This window comes from Anomaloglossus baeobatrachus, chromosome 3 (assembly GCF_048569485.1).
Source record: "Anomaloglossus baeobatrachus isolate aAnoBae1 chromosome 3, aAnoBae1.hap1, whole genome shotgun sequence".
NCBI classification, from domain to species: Eukaryota; Metazoa; Chordata; class Amphibia; order Anura; family Aromobatidae; genus Anomaloglossus; species Anomaloglossus baeobatrachus.
Window position 1 is genome coordinate 95,482,691 of NC_134355.1, and position 18,878 is coordinate 95,501,568.

An 18,878-nucleotide genomic window follows, 5' to 3' on the forward strand; every position below is an offset into this window, starting at 1 on the left:
GATAATTGTGATCTAAATCATTGTTTTCATTACAGCCATGCATGAATAAAAAAGGAAAAATATATATATAAATAACATTTCACTACTGAGACCTGTAATAAAGGAGTTTTACTGCATGTTTGTTTTCAGCGTTCTCTCTATGGTAACATACAATGTGACGGCTATGATGAGTTGCAAAGGATTACAGGAAGCTAATAAAGCACTTCATAAACAGAATATAATAGATCTGTGACTCATCCATCCACATCTGTGGTAAAAATATATTCTGAAAACTATGTATCAATCCACTAGACAGAAGAGCTATTATCTGTAATGAAAACACACTATTTTATTCTTGCCTGCCAAGAAGGGAAATATATACAGTATACAGCATTCATTACCCTGCAGTCTGCTGGCAGAATAGCTCATTAACTATACAACCGTATTTACATTATGAAAGGAGAGGTTTTCCTACATCTCCTCTGCAGGGATCCATGTGCTCTATGGCATACAAATGCGACAGTGCTTAGTGTCTAAAGGGGGCTTTACAGGCTGCGACATCGCTAACGATATATCATCGGGGTTACGTCGTTAGTGACGCACATCCGGCGCCATTAGCGACAACACAGCGTGTGACACCAAGGAGCAACGATCAACGATCGCAAAAACATCAGAAATCGTTGATCGTCGCTCCATTTCATAATATCGTTGGTGGTGCATGCCGCTGGTTGTTCGTTGTTCCTGCGGCGTCACACATCGCTATGTGTGACGCCGCAGGAACGACGAACATCTCCTTACATGCGTCCACTAGCCATGAGGAAGAAAAGAGGTAGGCGGCATGTTCCGGCCGCTCCTCTCCGCCCCTCCTCTGCTATTGGGCGGCCGCTTAGTGACGCCGCAGTGATGTCGCTATGACGCCGAACGCACCTCCCCCTTGAAGGAGGGATTGTTCGGTGGTCACAGCGACATCGCTGAAAAGGTATGTGAGTGTGACGCTGCCGTAGTGATAATGTTCACTACGGCAGCGATCACCAAATGTCGCATGAACGACGGGGGCGGGTGCTATCGCTAGCGATGTCGCAGCGTGTAAAGCACCCTTTAGGCTAAGTTCACACTTGCGTTGTTTTGTATCAGTCACAATCAGTTGTGTGACTGATGCAACGGATGCGTTGCAGATAGTGGCACAACCGATGTGACTGATGCTGCAAAAAAAACAATTCATTGGGGGTTTTTTTATACTGTTTTACCGGTGTGCGGCTTGACTCTTCTTGTGAATGATCGTTCACAGATGGCCGCCAGACGATCAGCTGATCGCTCACAAAAGCCGGTCGCCGGGCGCTCAGATGATCGTTCACAAAAGCCGGCCACCGGGCAATCAGCTGATCGTTCCAGCCGCTGGAACTGGAACTGAATTTACAGTCAACCATAGTTTTTTTACTGTGCGCATGCTCACAGTATAAAACGATCTGCCGCACACAAAAAATGTTACATTCAGCATTGCTCTCGCCTGACAGTCAGTCAGTAAACAACTGATCCGTCACGCGGCAGATGCAACGCAAGGCCATCAGTCACAATCCGTTGCTAATAGAAGCCTATGGGGAAAAAACGGATTCCTGCAAAATATTTTGCAGGATACCGTAATTTCTCAAGGCGACGGATTGTGACTGATGCAAAACAACGGAAGTGTGAACTTAGCCTAACAGAAAGGATCACTGAGGGCTTCTAAATGAGGTACAGTGGCATGCAAAAGTTTGCACACCCCTGGTCAAAATTAGTGTTATTGGAACAGTTAAGCTACTTGAAGATTCAATGATCACATTTCCTTTGTATTTTAGGGAAAAAAAAATATATAAAAATCATATTTTACATTTTGAAATTAAAAGGAACTTGTCAGGTGCAATATGCATCCAGAACCACGAGCAGTTCTAGGTGCATATTGCTAATCCCTGCCTAACCGTCCGTGTATCTAGTAGCATAGATAAAGAGATCTTTAGAAAAAATATTTCTAAAGATCCCATATGATATGCTAATGAGGCCAGGGACTAGCTGCAGGAGCATTAGTTCCCTTGGCTAGTCGGCCCCCTTAGCACGTAAGCACACCCCTGTGGGCGTGCTAACATGCTAATAAATGAGCAGGATCAGAGGTATGGTTGATCTCATCGCTCTCTGTTGCCACTGCTTCAGATGCTGGATTTTGGCTCAGTGAGCATGATCAGAAGTCCCGGACTTCCAGTCATGTGTACTACGAAGCTGGGTGTATACGTCCTGGCTTCAAACTGGTGTAGTGCACATGACTGGAAGCCCTGGGACGTTCTGATACTGCACACTTGGCCGTAAACCAGCGGTGGCCGCAGAGGTGAGAACGACCATGCCTCTGACACTGTGCATTCATTAGCATGTTAGCATGCTATGGGGGACGACTAGCCAAGGGAACTAACTCCTTTGTGACTAGTTGCTGGCCTCATTAGCATATGATAAAGAATCTTTAGAAATATTTTTTCTAAAGATTGCTTTATGTATGCTACTAAGTACAGGGACGATTAGGCAGGGATTAGCAATATGCACCCAGAACTGCTTGTGGCTCTGGCTACATATTGCACCTGACAGGTTCCCTTTAAAAAAACAGGAAAATAGACTGATGCAAAAGTTTGGGCAGCCTGCATGGTTAGTACCTAGTAGCACACCCTTTGGCAAGTATCACAGCTTGTAAATGCTTTTTATAGCCATTCATTCTTTCTTGGTGACGTCTTCCAGTTGTGTGAGTTTCTTCAGTCGCCTTTCATGCACTTTTCTTTTGAGGTCTAGCCACAGATTTTCAATGATATTCAGATCAGGAGACTGTGAGGGCCATTGTATAACCTTCAGCTTGTGCCTTTTGAGGTAGTCTATGGTGGAATTTGGCATGTGTTTAGGATCATTATCCATTTGTAGAAGCCATCCTCTTTTCAGTTTCAGCTTTACCTTTGCTAGTTATCAAAAATAAAGAGGACAACACGCCATTTTTTTCATGTATTTATGTATTTAGTCATAAAAAACTATCCAATAAGCTCCTCAGGGGCAATTTTATGATCTGTTTGGGGTTTGTGAAATTATACACCTGCAGGCTATCTGTCTATCTGTCAGTCAATTTTTTCTATCTATTTCTCTCACCTATCAATCTTGGCTGATGCAAATTCTTAGAGATGTGTGCCATGAGAAGGGCAGATGTATACACTGTAACCCTGATTTAGGCAGCATAAATCACCAAACAGATTCTTTCAAATGTGGAAATATTTCACTTTGCATTAGAAGTGTAAATAGTGGCATGCAAAAGTTGGGGAACTCCTGGTCAAAATTACTGTTATTGTGAACAGGTAAGCAAGTTGTAAATGAAATGATCTCTAAAAGGCATGAAGCAGACAGCTGCGGGCTGATTTTATGAGGCTGGGAAGGTCCATGGTGTCTTATTTTCAGGGAAATATGGGTAGCTGTAGTGTATATAAATTATTACAATATGTAAAAGACGACATTAAAAACGCACTGCCTACAGATGGCATACACATGACATATGGATGCTACGTGAGAATAAGATTGTACTCTCGCATAGCACTCGCATGTCATATTGAATTACATACCCATGACACTCCCCAACTTTTTTGGATGAGAATCTGAGTGATTCTATATACGCAGATGTGAGCGATCCCTTAAACAAAGATACCTGCAATGAGGGACTCTGAAGCTGATTTACAGTACCAATGGTTCGGGCAGCATGAAAGTCATCTATCAGGTTTCCATTAATTGTCTAAATAGATCAAATATATAAATGAATATTGATATTCACAAATATTGATGTCCCCTATAAAATAGCACAGAAGAGTTCTAAATCCTTATTATTGGAACTCTCAAATTTGAGATTTTAGGCAGCAAAACCTAAAAAAACACTGGGGATCCTCTACGAGGGCAGTCTGACCGACCTTCTTCAACTCTTCAACTGTAGGAAGAGGGTCTAACTAAAATTATTTTGGACTAAACAAAGTTGAATACTTCAGCCCAAACAGATGTATTTGTCCCAGTTTGTTTCTGAGTCTGCGGGCGGCTGAGTATCCTGGATACAGTATGAAATTTTGCTATCTTTACCTTGAGCTTTCAAAGCCAGAAAATCCTATTTTTAGCAATTTAAAATGTGTCAAAGGTTTGTAACACTGGAAATGTGCAGGACTGTAAAAGAACATTGTTTTATATTACATATATAGAGCTAGGTAACGACTGCTGTAGGAAGAAGGGAAATAGGAGTGCAGCAAAGACCAGACAGATATTGGTGGTAGGGGACTCTATAAATAGGTGGACAGACAGGGTCAAATGCCATTGAGACTGAATGCCAAACAGTGTGTTGTCTACCAGGTGCTTAGGTTCGGCATATTGCGGATCGGATAGACAGATTGCTGCGTGGGTCTGGGAAAAACCCAGCCATCATGGCACACATTAGTACTAATGACAAAAATAGAGGGAGGTGGAAGGTCCTTAAAAATGATTACAGGGAACTAAGAGAAAAGATAAAGTTCAGGACCTCCAAGGTGGTGTTTTCAGAAATACTACCGATGTCATGAGTGTCAGTAGAAAGACAGCAAAGGTAGGTGGAAAGACAACAGGAGTGCAAATAGGGTCTTATTTGGGGGGAGGTATAGAGTCTTGGAGGAAGATGAGAAGCTCACCTGTTGTAGTTGTGTGAGCCACAACTACAATAAAAGCATAGACACGACTGATGCAGCTAACCTGGAGTCGATGTGGAAGCTGAAGAATGTGAAAGTATTCGCAGAAACGCAATGACGAATAAAACTTAGTATTAAAATACTTGGATTGGATTAGTTCCTCACGGCGCCATAGCGATTGCATCTTCTCTTCCTTCAGCTTCCACTAGAAAGACAGCGGGAGTTTCCAGACATAAATAAATGGGGTAGAAATTGATGCATTAAGGAAGGGTTTGGGTTCAAGGAGAACTGGGTTGACTTCTCTGTCGGCTACAGGCTCTACAGTGAGGATGGGCTGCACCTCAATTGGGAGGGTGCAGCTGTGCTGGGGGAGAAAATGGTCATACGGATGGAGGCGCTTTTAAATTAGGATCTGGGTGGAGGGAGGATAGTTGTGCAAAAAAAGGGAATAGGTGGAGTGGACAGAGACAGTGAAACTGTAGGGATCATTGAGGATTTGCGAGGGCTGGGAGGTGAGTAGGAGTAATAAATGGTCTCATAGTATTAAATATCTGCTGGCGAATGCAAGAAGTCTTGCAAACAAAATCAATGAATTGGAGCGCTTATGTCAACCATGGATTACGATGTGGTGGGCATTATAGAAACCTGGCTGGATAAGAGCCATGTCTGGGTGACAAACATAGAGATTACACCCGATTCAGAAAGGACAGGAAAGACAAAAAAGGTGGATAGGTGTGTATATTTGTTAAATTTAATTTAAGACCTGTGCTCGATGATGATATTAGGGGGAGCTGCGACAATAGAGTCAGTATGGGTAAATGTACACGGGGAGGGCAATAATTGAAAGCTGCTAACTGGAGTTTGCTATAAGCCTCCTAATATAGTTGCACAGGTAGAGGATGAAATTCTGCAATAAATTTAAAAGGTAGCAAACAATAATAGGTTCCTTATTATGGGGGCAATACACTCAGTGGGACATATAAACTTCAGGTTGTGCTAAAAGCTTCAAGTTCTTATCTACAGTTTAAGAAATTTTCCTCTCTCAGATGGTAGATGGACCAACAAGGGGAGATAATTTGCTAGATTTGGTCCTGTCAAATTGACCAGATAAAATTTCAGATCTACAGGTCCAGGAGCATTTGGGCACCAGCGATCATAATATGGTAAGCTTCAACGTAATATTCAACAGGAAATTTGAAAGAAGTGTAAAAACTTGGAAAATGTAGGAAAACTGATTTCAACAAATTATGGGAAAAGCTTAGTCTTGTGGACTGGGATTTTGTCCTGGTAACTGGTGAACATAAATGGGGCTTGTTTAAAGACATATTACTAGAATCCTGGAGAAAGCTTATACACATTAATTACATTTTTAGACCTCCACTAGAAATGAACGGAAAGAGCTTTGCACGTGAAGCCACCTCTCCATGAACGAGCATGTCAGGGTTCTGTACTCGGGGTTGATGCAATGTAAAAAAAATGAAATTATAAGTAATTATATTTTATAAAGGCTCCACTATCAAAAACTTTTAAAAAGAATCTGCCCTAATAAATTCCTCAAAACTGTAACAAATAAGCAGCTGCACTCTGAGATGCTAAGGTATGCCAATACTGAATACAGTGAATTTGGACATGCATTACTAGTAAGGAAATACCTTTAAAAATTGCAACAGTGCATAAAAAGGCCAGTTTTATGTGAGCCCAGCAGCTAAGGCGTATCTCTTATGCTGGGTCCCTACCTAAATGCCTCTACCTGGGCTGGAAAGCCTACAATTTTATGGCAGGGCAGGAATCTACTAATAGAAAATTAAGCTGATATAGTGTTTTGATTTTTAAATTTATTTCCTTAGCAGCAATACATGTCTAAATTCCTGTATATAATGTTTGCGTACCTTAGCGTCTCAGAGTGCTGCTGTTTACTTGTTAGGATTTGCCATCAGTCTTTTTTATGATTAGAGGGATAAGCCTTCTGATTGAGCACTCCTGCTCTTCAGACTCAGCCGATTTTAATTCTTCATTTGCAGGTTCTTGTCCGCCCATAAACTGTGGGGTTTTTAACCCAAATAGAGGCAGTAGAGTAGGCAGGAACCCAACAAAATGAGGTCGCTTTGCTGTTGGCTGTGGGGCTGTCAAAAAACTGGCCAGTTCTGTGTGCTAAGTATCTCAATTTTTGCATGTTTTTCATAGCAGTAATGCATGTCTATATTCCTATATTAATTGTTCCAAATTTCTTGGCACTATAGAGAGCAACTGTCTCCTTTTTCTTAACTTCTTAGAGTATATTTCATGTTCAGTTTGCACCTGTTCACATTTGTCTGTTAAGAAGTCCCATCAGTTTTCTCATTTTACTTCCACAAAACTGCCATCTTGGAGGCCTAATTAATAGACTTGTCAATATCTAACATATATGCAGACAAGGAGACCACTCTAAGCCAGTGGTACACAGCTTTCAGGGCCATATCTGAGCGACCATACCATTCAGTATGAACACAGAAATACTTATCTGATAGTAAAACTACATGAGATGCAGCCAGACATGGAGAGAAGAGTGTGGCATACAGCGTAGGAGCAAGGGCAAAAAATACTAATGCGGTGCACATCTCTGGGACTCCCATACAACAAAAGAATCAAGTTCATTGCCCTGTTTTCCACTTTGAAAAGGACTATAGAAATTACAGAATTGGCAATCTATACATACAACCCTCTCCACTGGCATACACAGAAAGAAAAGGGCCCCTGTGCAAGAACAACATATGGGCCCTTTGTGCCCAAAAAAACATCAGAATGCACAAATGTATCTGCTTTCTAAGTATAAATGGGCCCCCTTACCTCCTGGGTCCCTGTGTGGCCGCACAGATTGCACCAATGATACAGTTAGGTCCAGAAATATTTGGACAGTGACACAATTTTCGCGAGTTGGGCTCTGCATGCCACCACATAGGATTTGAAATGAAACCTCTGCAACAGAATTCAAGTGCAGATTGTAACATTTAATTTGAAGGTTTGAACAAAAATATCTGATATTTTTATTTTCAATATTTTGTTGCGAATCCTTTGGAGGCAATCACTGCCTTAAGTCTGGAACCCATGGACATCACCAAACGCTGGGTTTCCTCCTTCTTAATGCTTTGCCAGGCCTTTACAGCTGCATCCTTCAGGTCTTGCTTGTTTGTGGGTCTTTCCGTCTTAAGTCTGGATTTGAGCAAGTGAAATGCATGCTCAATTGGGTTAAGATCTGGTGATTGACTTGGCCATTGCAGAAGGTTCCACTTTTTTGCACTCATGAACTCCTGGGTAGCTTTGGCTGTATGCTTGGGGTCATTGTCCATCTGTACTATGAAGCGCCGTCCGATCAACTTTGTGGCATTTGGCTGAATCTGGGCTGAAAGTATATCCCTGTACACTCTTGTCTGCTGTTATGTCATCAATAAACACAAGTGACCCAGTGCCATTGAAAGCCATGCATGCCCATGCCATCAAGTTGCCTCCACCATGTTTTACAGAGGATGTGGTGTGCCTTGGATCATGTGCCGTTCCCTTTCTTCTCCAAACTTTTTTCTTCCCATCATTCTGGTACAGGTTGATCTTTGTCTCATCTGTCCATAGAATACTTTTCCAGAACTGAGCTGGCTTCATGAGTTGTTTTTCAGCAAATTTAACTCTGGCCTGTCTATTTTTGGAATTGATGAATGGTTTGCATCTAGATGTGAACCCTTTGTATTTACTTTCATGGAGTCTTCTCTTTACTGTTGACTTAGAGACAGATTCACCTACTTCACTGAGAGTGTTCTGGACTTCAGTTGATGTTGTGAATGGGTTCTTCTTCACCAAAGAAAGTATGCGGAGATCATCCACCACTGTTGTCATCCGTGGACGCCCAGGCCTTTTTGAGTTCCCAAGCTCACCAGTCAATTCCTTTTTTCTCAGAATGTACCCGACTGTTGATTTTGCTACTCCAAGCATGTCTGCTATCTCTCTGATGGATTATTTCTTTTTTTTCAGCCTCAGGATGTTCTGCTTCACCTCAATTGAGAGTTCCTTAGACCGCATGTTGTCTGGTCACAGCAACAGCTTCCAAATGCAAAACCACACACCTGTAATCAACCCCAGACCTTTTAACTACTTCATTTATTACAGGTTAACGAGGGAGACGCCTTCAGAGTTAATTGCAGCCCTTAGAGTCCCTTGTCCAATTACTTTTGGTCCTTTGAATAAGAGGAGGCTATGCATTACAGAGCTATGATTCCTAAACCCTTTCTCCGATTTGGATGTGAAAACTCTCATATTGCAGCTGGGAGTGTGCACTTTCAGCCCATATTATATATATAATTGTATTTCTGAACATGTTTTTGTAAACAGCTAAAATAACAAAACTTGTGTCACTGTCCAAATATTTCTGGACTTAACTGTATGTCCGCCCCTGACCCTCTCCTCTGTAGTTGGATTGGAAATGTAAAATGCTCGGCTGTTGGCACAATAGTCATATTCCTTAATTTAGAGAGACACTCACATGCCTCCGTCTGCTCCTCTTAAAGAGGGCTTTACACGCAACGACATCGCTAACAAGATGTCGTTGGGTCACGGAATTCGTGACGCACATCCGGCCTCGTTAGCGATGTCATTGCATGTGACACCACAGGAACGACTGGTAATGATCAAAAATACCATATCGTTGATCGTTGTCCAGTCGTTCCTATCCCGATTATCGTTGCTGCTGCAGGTACGATGTTGTTCGTCGTTCCTGCAGCAGCTCACATCACTACTTGTGACACCACAGAAACGAGGAACAACATCATACCTGCGGCCGCACGCAATGAGGAAGGAAGGAGGTGGGCGGGATGTCTGTCCCGCTCATCTCCGCCCCTCCGCTTCTATTGGGCGGCCACTTAGTGATGTTGCTGTGACGCCGAACGAACCGCCCCTTTAGAAAGGAGGCGGTTCGCCGGTCACAGCAACGTCGCTAGGCAGGTAAATAGTGTGACGGGTGTTAGCGATGTTGTGCGCCATGGGCAGCGATTTGCCCGTGACGCACAACCGGCGGGGGTGGGTAAGCTCATTAGCGATATCGCTAGCAATATCGCTGCATGTAAAGCCCGCTTTAGAGTCCTGATTGGGAAAGGTAAAGTTCTCCATTCCATCGAAAGGCGAGAATTTCAGAAGTGAAATCCCCATCTTCTATCAAATAGTTGGATTATGATCATTTTACAGTGGCCCCTGTGAATTGTTTAATATAACAATGTGACCCTAGGACCAGTAAAGTTTGTGCACCCCTGTTGTAACCAGTCCACAGTGCCAGGAAAAAACAGAACTGTCCTGATACTATTTCGCATGGTGTCTAGCGCATGTGGCCATAACGATTACTTAATGCAGTTAGTATCCGTCTGGCTCCTGTGAAGTTTAGCCTCGGGTTAATATCATCTGCCTGAGTTAATTATTTTGTTCCCTTGGATTACAGCAGCCATTTCATTAAATTTTAACATTCTGTGCTCTTTGGTTTTGGAGGCAAATAACACATTACAGTAAGGAGTTAGTATACATTATCTGCAGTCTTTAAAACTGACATTTCAGCCACTAATGACATAATGACATATGGCAAATGCAGCCCCCGGGGATTTTTAGCAGTGCGAGCATGGGAAGTATACTGTTCCTGCGCCGCTGCGTGCTCATCAGACGTCTGTGTATACAGAGCTATGTACTGTGCTTGGCAAACGATGCATCTTACATAGAGCGGAAGGAAGCAATACCGATAAATCTTCCTAACATTAGTTCCCAATTACTAAGCCCTCGGACACATACACAACTCAAATCAGCAAATAACATAGATTAATACTTAATTTACATTTTAGCAGTAATTTAATAGAAAATAGTTGATATTTTGTATCTACCAACATGTCCGCATATATGACCCTGTGTTCCTGCATCTGTTTTTATCAGTATTCCAAAAACTATTGTATGTTACCACATCTACACATGATGTTAGGTTTATACTAAAAGCTTAAAGAGAATCTGTAAAACGCTATTAACCATAAGTCATAGGGATGCGGCCGATGCGGTTTAAGTCCCCAATCTGTGCATAGTGAGCATTGTCTATAACCGCACCCGGCACTGACTGACAACCGTGCATCAGTATACAGTAGAGCTGGCTGTCAGCCAGTCCCTCGGTGCAGTTATAAACAACGCTCACTATGCACTGAGCAGTGACTGAAATCTCACCGGACACTCCCCTATGACTGAAAGCCTGTGGCTGCAGGGAGAAAGAAAAGTAAATTTCCTCCCAGTAACAGGACTCTAAATGTAAATGATTAGTTTCTCCCTAAACAAAAGGGAACAGAAGACAACGCGGCGCTAAGCTAAGTGCAAAGAACTAGTGAATGATTGCACTCAGACTGTTGGTGCAAATGAGCACATAGGATCACTGTCAATTGCAGTAGCAGAATACCGGCCGGGTGTGCTGCTGACACAAGAGACTGTGGTTCAAATCCTCCCCAAGGAGCTTCCACTGGAAATTTTGCAAGGTATAAGAAGTGTCACGCTCCCAGGAATCATCCATGAATCCATACGAGCTGAGATTATTTTAAAAAGTATTTTATTATAAACTAAAACGCGTTTTGACCCTTAGAGAGCCTTCATCAAGTCAAACTATAAAGCCAAGTTCACACAGGGCATATTTTGCTGCGTTTTGGTGCATTTTTTAGGTCACAAAAATGCACCAAAATGCATGCATTTCCTTCTCCCAGCAAAGTCTATGAGACTTCTATTTTGCTGTCCACACTGGGCATCCATTGTTGGCTGTATCTTGGCTGCGTTTTTGAAGATGCACCCAAGATGCAGCATGTCAATTATTTCTGCGTTTTTCCTGCGTTTTTGAACCAGTCCAGTCAATAGATTTGACTTAGAAATTCATTGGGCAAAACACGGTAAAAACGCAGTGCGTTTTTGTTGCATTTTTGGTGCATTTTTGAGGCACTCAAGATGCACTGAGAAAAAGATGCCACGTGTGAACATAGCCTAAAACATATTTTTTATTGCTAAAAATATGTTTTATAGTTACCGTATACCAAATGAAGGCTTTATAAGGGACGAAACGGATTGTAGTTTACAATAAAATCTTTTTGAAAAATAATCTAATCTTGTATGGATTCATGGATGATACCTGGGAGCGAGACGCTTCTTATACTCGGGCTATCAATGTGGTGTCCGCAGAGTGTCTGAATGTCATTAACCCTCAGATTAACCTCATATCTGCAGGTTAACAGCATGTTTTTACATGACAAGTTCCCTTTAAATGTGTTACCAATAAGTGACCAGCAGTCACAAGATTAAGGCCATGGTCTCAACCATTACAGAAGTTCCACAATTCCCGAGAGATGTGTGGTAGTGCCCAAAATCATATGGTGGGTCACCGACCTACCTAAGTTTCAGCAAGGAAATCACTATGGCACAGAGGTCTGGGGAATGTTTGTGACCCGATCTCCTTTTGCATTGAGCTTGCAGTAGACTGGATCCTTGTCCACATTTTATGAGATCCATGTCATGCTTTCTTCCACTTAGGTTGGAAAACACAATCTTAGATTTTTAGCCAAGGTAAAGAAAAGATCTGATCTCATAAGAATGTAGATTTGTTCCCCCAGTAAATGTGTGTAAAAGAAAAATATAATTCTATTTTCCTATTTCATTTGTGGTCAAACGGTATGTGAGCGGTCTCAGTGTTATGTTATTGCCGTGGGTAATGCTACTTACTTTTCTTCAGGATTTCTTTACATTCGGGGTCAATTGGAGGAGCGTTGGGTTTTGCCAAAGCATTTGAAAGCACTTCAACGATACACCGTGTTACCTGGGTATAGAAAGTACGTTTGCTGTCAGTTGTTTGTATGAGCGAAGAATGAAGAACGTTAATACATATAATAATGACTAATTTGAATATTTAAACTTAACATAAATTGAAGAACTTCACCAAATGGCTCTCGTAGTGTCGGTACACTGACAATGACATTCATTGCTTCAAACTGTAGTAATGGTTAGGTAGGCAAAGATTGGATGGCAAGTTTTTTTCAGCTAAAGAATTTCTTATATTTTTAAAGCATCACTGTCCTTCACATGAATATTATTAAGCCCCTTTACTTTCAGTGCAGCAAACTCACTCTAGAAGTTCATTGAGGATCTCTGAATGATCCAATGTTCTCCTTAATGACTGATGATGATAAATATAAGCCACCTGTGTGTAATCAAGTCTCCATATAAATGCACCTGCTCTGTGATAGTCTGTTCTGTTTAAGGCCCGTTTCACACGTCAGTGAAAAACACTGACGTTCTTCACTGGCGTATAAAACACGCACATATCCCTCCGTGTTCCGTGATTCACGGCACACGTGGGTTGTCCATGTGCAATCCGTGATTGCACATGGACATTACTCACCTGCCTTCATTACTGCTGTCCACGGTGCTTAAGTCTCCTCCTCTGCAGCGTCCGCCCACCGCTCTGCAGCTGCTACTTCCTGGTCGGCTTTTCCTGCTCTCATGAATATTCATAAGCCAGCCAGGAGTTGCCGAGAACGGAGCAGGCACAGCGAATCGCAGGCAAGGTAAGTTGAAAATATTTAATATGTCCGTGATTTTATGGTACGTGTTTCACTGATCACCCACGGATCACACCATAGTGTGATCCGTGGGTGATCAGTGATGCCATAAAAAAACTGACTTGTCTCTGTGCAGAATCACGGCCACGGGTGCACGCTGCAAGGAGACAAGTTCAGTGAAAAATCACTGATGTGTGAGCAGACCCATTGATTAAAATGGGTCTGCGTATGTCAGTGATTCTGGTACGTAGAAAAAAAAGTACAAACGTACCAGAATCACTGACGTGTGAAAGCGGCCTAAAGCACAGAGAGCATCATGAAGACCATGGAACACAACAGGCAGGTCCGTGATACTGTTGTGGAGAAGTTTAAAACCCGATTTGGTTACAAAAAGATTTCCACAACTTTAAACATCTCAAAAAGCACTGTGCGAGCAATCATATTAAAATGGAAGGAATATCATACCACTGCAAATCTACCAAGACCCGGCCGTCCCTCAAAAATGTCATGTCAAACAAGGAGAAGACTGATCAGAGATGCAACCAAGAGGCTCATGATCACTCTGGATGAACTGCAGAGATCTACAGCTGAGGTGGTAGAGTCTGTCCATAGGACAACAATCAGTCGTACACTGCACAAATCTGGCCCTTATGGAAGAGTGGCAACGAGAAAGCCATTTCTCAAAGATATCCATAAAAAGTGTTGTTTAAAGTTTGCCACAAGCCACCTGGGAGACACACCAAACATGTGGAAGAAGGTGCTCTTGCCAGATGAAATCAAAATCAAACTATTTGGGCACAATGCCAAACGATATGTTTGGCATAAAAGCAACACAGCTCATCACCCTGAACACACCATCCCCACTGTCAAACATGGTGGTGGCAGCAACATGGTTTGGGCCTGCTTTTCTTCAGCAGGGACAAGGAAGATAGTTAAAATTGATGGGAAGATGGATGGAGCCAAATACAGGACAATTCTTGAAGAAAACCTGTTGGAGTCTGCAAAAGACCTGAGACTGGGACGGAGATTTGTCTTTCAACATGAGAATGATCCCAAACCTAAAGCAAAATGTACAATGGAATGGTTCACAAATAAATGTATCCAGGTCTTAGAATGGCCTAGTCACAGTCCAGACCTGAATCCAATCGAGAATCTGTGGAAAGAGCTGAAAACTGCTGTTCACAAACGCTCTCCATCCAACCTCACTCAGCTCCAGCTGTTTGCAAAGGAAGAATGGGCAAGAATTTCAGTCTCTCGATGTGCAAAACTGATAGAGACATACCCCAAGAGACTGCAGCTGTAATCGCAGCAAAAGGTGGCGCTACAAAGTATTAACTTAAAGGGGACAAATAATATTGCACGCCCCACTTTTCAGTTATTTATTTTTCATAAAAGTTTAAAATAAGCAATTCAATTCAACTTCACAATTGTGTCCCACTTGTTGATTCTTCACCATAAAATTTAAATTTTTCATCTTTATGTTTTTAGCCTGAAATGTGGGAAAAGGTTGAAAAATTCGAAGGGGCCAAATACTTTCACAAGGCACTGTATTTGTATGCAGTGTGACAGATTCAAAAGCAGGAGCAGAGCTATAAAACCCTGTCCTCTTCTCGTGCTATCTGTCTCAGTAGCTCTGCTACTAGAGATTGACAACATTTGACTTCAGTCAGTGAATAGCAATTTAGACAGATGGATGAAACCTAATGTCTGGCACTCTGGGGTGATTTTCCACTCCAAAGACAAATAAAATTGTTTGCAGATTTTCTATGATTTTATCTATCTAAATACTTGTAGATTATGTTGTCGAAAAGAAGAGTTATCATTTAAATGACATCCACATGCTCATGCATAGTCTTCTCAAACCCCCTATTAATAACAATCTATAGATTTTGCCTGTAGGGTTCCTGCAGCTACTTCAGGTTCCCCTCTAAAAAGGAATAGAAGCATTGGGTATAAAAAGGTTACGGCTCCAGAATGCAGGACCTCAGGGCCCCTGTAGCGCATTATTCAATCCTCTCACTCTTGTTTTCCTGTCAGATTCCACATGTATCAAACAAAATTATTCTCATTGATAGCTGGATCCTTTCTGCCCAGACACGTAGGTTTTTAACCCACATAGAGGCATTTCAAGTTAGGGTCCTGGTATATTGAGATCACCTTGCTGTGGTTGCCGGGCTCACATGCATTGTCCAATACATAAATTAAATATCTCTTTTTTTTTTTTTTTTAAATATTCGAATAGCAGTAATGCTATACCAGAGTTCCCTTATTCAATGTTAGCATTCTAGAGTGCAGCTATATGTGTTTTTGTAAACAAAATTATTCTGTTTGGTCCCAATTCATCATAAAAGTAAAAGGAGGTCTTTATTTTTGTCAGCAAGCTTGTATGTTTCGCAAAATGTCAAATAAAATGAAAATAACTTCTGTCTTATAAAAAATCACTATAGAGGGAAACTGGAGGACATGAGCACAGAAAAATTAGAAAATCACGAATGACAAATCAGCAAAAGTATCTGGAAAGCCCAAACCCTGCCCACAATCGTTGAAAAGGTTGTTGGTGTTGGCACTTGATCTCCTGGCAATCGTGTAAAAGTCTGACCTCATGCAAGTACAGCTGCCGCTTCGCTTTCCCCACATTTGAACATAGCACATACATCCAGAAGAAGAGAGAGCCGCTGCACTCGCTTCCTCCGGATATAGGTGACTTGTCTGAAGCAGCTGCTGGACTCGCACGACGTCAGACATACATGATCGCCAGGAGAGTGAGTGCCAACACTGCTCGAACCATGCCGGTACCAGAGGTAAGCATAAGTGTTATTTTAAAAGGGGGAAACATGGATTGAGGAGGGACTGTCAACCCCTTTAAATTAAAACAAACAAAAAAAGACAAAAACATAAAAAAGTTACTTTAAAAATGCATCAAGTGAATAGAGATGAATATGGCGTAAACAAAAAGCAGGTTAAGAATGAATAAAGACAAAAATGCACTAGACAAAAAAAGCACAAAATCATTAATAAATCGGCGCTTGTGTCTTTATAAAGACCTGTTCCTAGAGTACAATAGACTTCTATATGGTGCTTGTATGGCCCCATTATATGGCTGTATGCATAAAGCCTTCGAAGTAAAAGCAATGCCTCAAATTTATAATTTAAAGCGCAAGTAGGTTGAACATTTCCAGTATTGTGCTGTTTTTGGTGTTCCCCAACGTCTGAAACTCAAAAGCATAAAAGGTGATCATTGCATTTAAAGGACCACAAACCATGTTAGGAAAGTGGTCTCTGACTGCAGATTTGTGGTGTTTCAATTCTGCCAGTTTTCCTCCCTCCCTTAGGTATTTCCAAATAAAAGGGTTTGTTATATACATGGGGTGTCCGTAGAGGGAGAGGGCATGGGCTTTGCAGAGTCATGGTACTGATTTATGGGTTTTGGTGTGGCTCGGGTTACCTCCCCTTGTGACTTTCTCTGCGCCCCTCCCATTCCCCCCTTTTTATAGGATGGTGCTGCCTGGGCTTTTATAGGCTTGTGATGCACTTTTTCCTCCCTCTTCTCCAGCACCTGCTGACCGAGCTTCCCACCCTCCCTCCCCTTTGGAAAGTATTGGTAATATGTTTGACATGGTTTTTCTTCTGTTTAGAATGCAAGTCACAGCTGGTGGTGTTGAGCAAAATGATGACGAGTACGGCCCCGGTGGCGGACTTGTCCTCCTGGAGATGGGGGGGCATACCGTTCCGGAGCTGGTGTTTTACTGTTTTAAAACTAAATTTAAAGGGTTGAGCTTTTATAGACAAGGAAGCAAAATAAAGCTGTGGCCGACCCCCTCCAACAAAGAATTATGGTCTTGTGTGTTTTCTTGGGATTACTTAAAGGAGGCGAGCATCTTGTGTTACAGGTATATCTGCCATCAGGTACATTTCTTTGGGTTTTGTTTTTTTGTTATCTCTCTCATACATAGGTGTAATTGAGGTAAATGGAATCTATACCCAGGCAAAAACTACTATGCTAGGAGCAAGGGTTGGTCTACATACCGATTTAGGATAGGTAATAAATGGCTGATCCATGGGGCTCTAATTTTGGGATTTCCACTGATCCCAAGAACAGCTCTGGCATGTCCTCTTTAATCACACATTAATCACCTATGCATTGGATAAATGAAAAGTCGTTATAGTGGGCCAACCATTTTTTATTCAGGTGAGCGACCTGTGCTCATGTTTGGCATGCCATAATCCTAATGTAACACTGGGCCCCCCCCCAAATCTGAAGCCCTATGGGAATCTGTAATATGTGAGTCAAATGCACTCATCTGATTTAGACTCTTGAACTTTAATGTGTTATCTGTTCACTGTAATTAATCATGAGAAATCAAGCAGATTTTTTCTTGAGTTCCTCGGGAGCTTTTACATTGCCGGCATTTCTACCATTTATATTTTAATTAAAGCAGCATTTTTTATACTGATTTTGAAATAAGAACATCTGCTCTCTGGGTAGGAATCCAATTTACTCTAAAGAATGCAATTTTCATTTTAACCTAAAAATTGATAAAAGCATGAATATACCAGGGAAAAAAATGTTCCTAATTGTGCTGTAAACATGACTTGCATGTAAAGTATCATATTATTTAGGTTTAATGACACTAATAGTCAATGTATCAAGATAAGAGGGACCCCATTCTACTTTTTTTTTAATTATTTAAATATATATTTTTTAAAAACGGGCTGCGGTTACCCCCCAATTTTGATACCCAGCCATGATATATCCGACAACTGGATATTGGGACCCCCCAGCCTAAAAATAGCAGTCTATAGCCGGTCAGAATTGTTGCATCTATTAGATGAGACAATCCCAGCACTTTACCCAGCTCATCCCGATTGCCCTGGTGTTGTGGCAATTGGAGTAATAAAACAGGTTAATGACAGCTCACAGATGCCACTAAGCCCTAGACTAGTAATGGGAGGTGTCTATGAGACCTCCCCATTACTAATCTGCAAGTGAAAAGAAATAAACAAAAACACCGAAAAAATCCTTTATTTGAATAAGATACAAAAAACCCACCCTCTTTCTCCAATTTAGTTAACCCAAACACCCAGTTCCAATGTAATCCACAGAATGTCTCACGACGATTAGTAGTGCTATAGCCGCATGGGAGGCTCGGTAAGTATAACACTCCTGCTTTCTTTTCCCTTTATTTTTTTAATATCGAGTGGCTGAATTCAGATAGTTACACAGAATTCCCTGAGAACTCCGTGTTCGGGGTTGGTGCACAGATACTACTAGGTATTCGGTATGGATCCCGAATTTTACAGTCCGGGTTCCCCCATCACTAGTTGTAATCTTCAATAAATGTCTATATAGCTTTAATGTAAAATTCAGCATTATTAGCTTAGTACACTAATCTTAGTTAGCTATTACGTATCTTCAAGATATTTGATAACTTACCCACCATTCCTGAGAACACAGAACGGTACCTAATCATTTGAAGGTGGCCATGGCCGAGCAGATTCACCACTGCTTCATTCGTTTTCTTTTGGCTTGGAACCCCCACTGTTCTACTGCCCCATTCATTGTCTATGTGAGTGCTTCATATAGCCAAGGGCAGTGCTCCATTTAAACAAGACACTTCAGAGTCCTGTTCTTGGTAAG

At 41.7% G+C, this 18,878-nt stretch overlaps 1 protein-coding gene across 1 annotated transcript in view; it reads right to left on the reverse strand.

The window, feature by feature from the left end:
- CHGB (chromogranin B) overlaps window positions 1-18,878 on the reverse strand; it is a 73,525-nt gene that overhangs the window by 15,342 nt on the left and 39,305 nt on the right. The window contains exon 3 of the mRNA XM_075339314.1: window positions 12,405-12,498. Within this exon, the coding sequence (XP_075195429.1) occupies window positions 12,405-12,498 (94 nt within the window). The remainder of the gene's footprint in view (window positions 1-12,404; window positions 12,499-18,878) is intronic.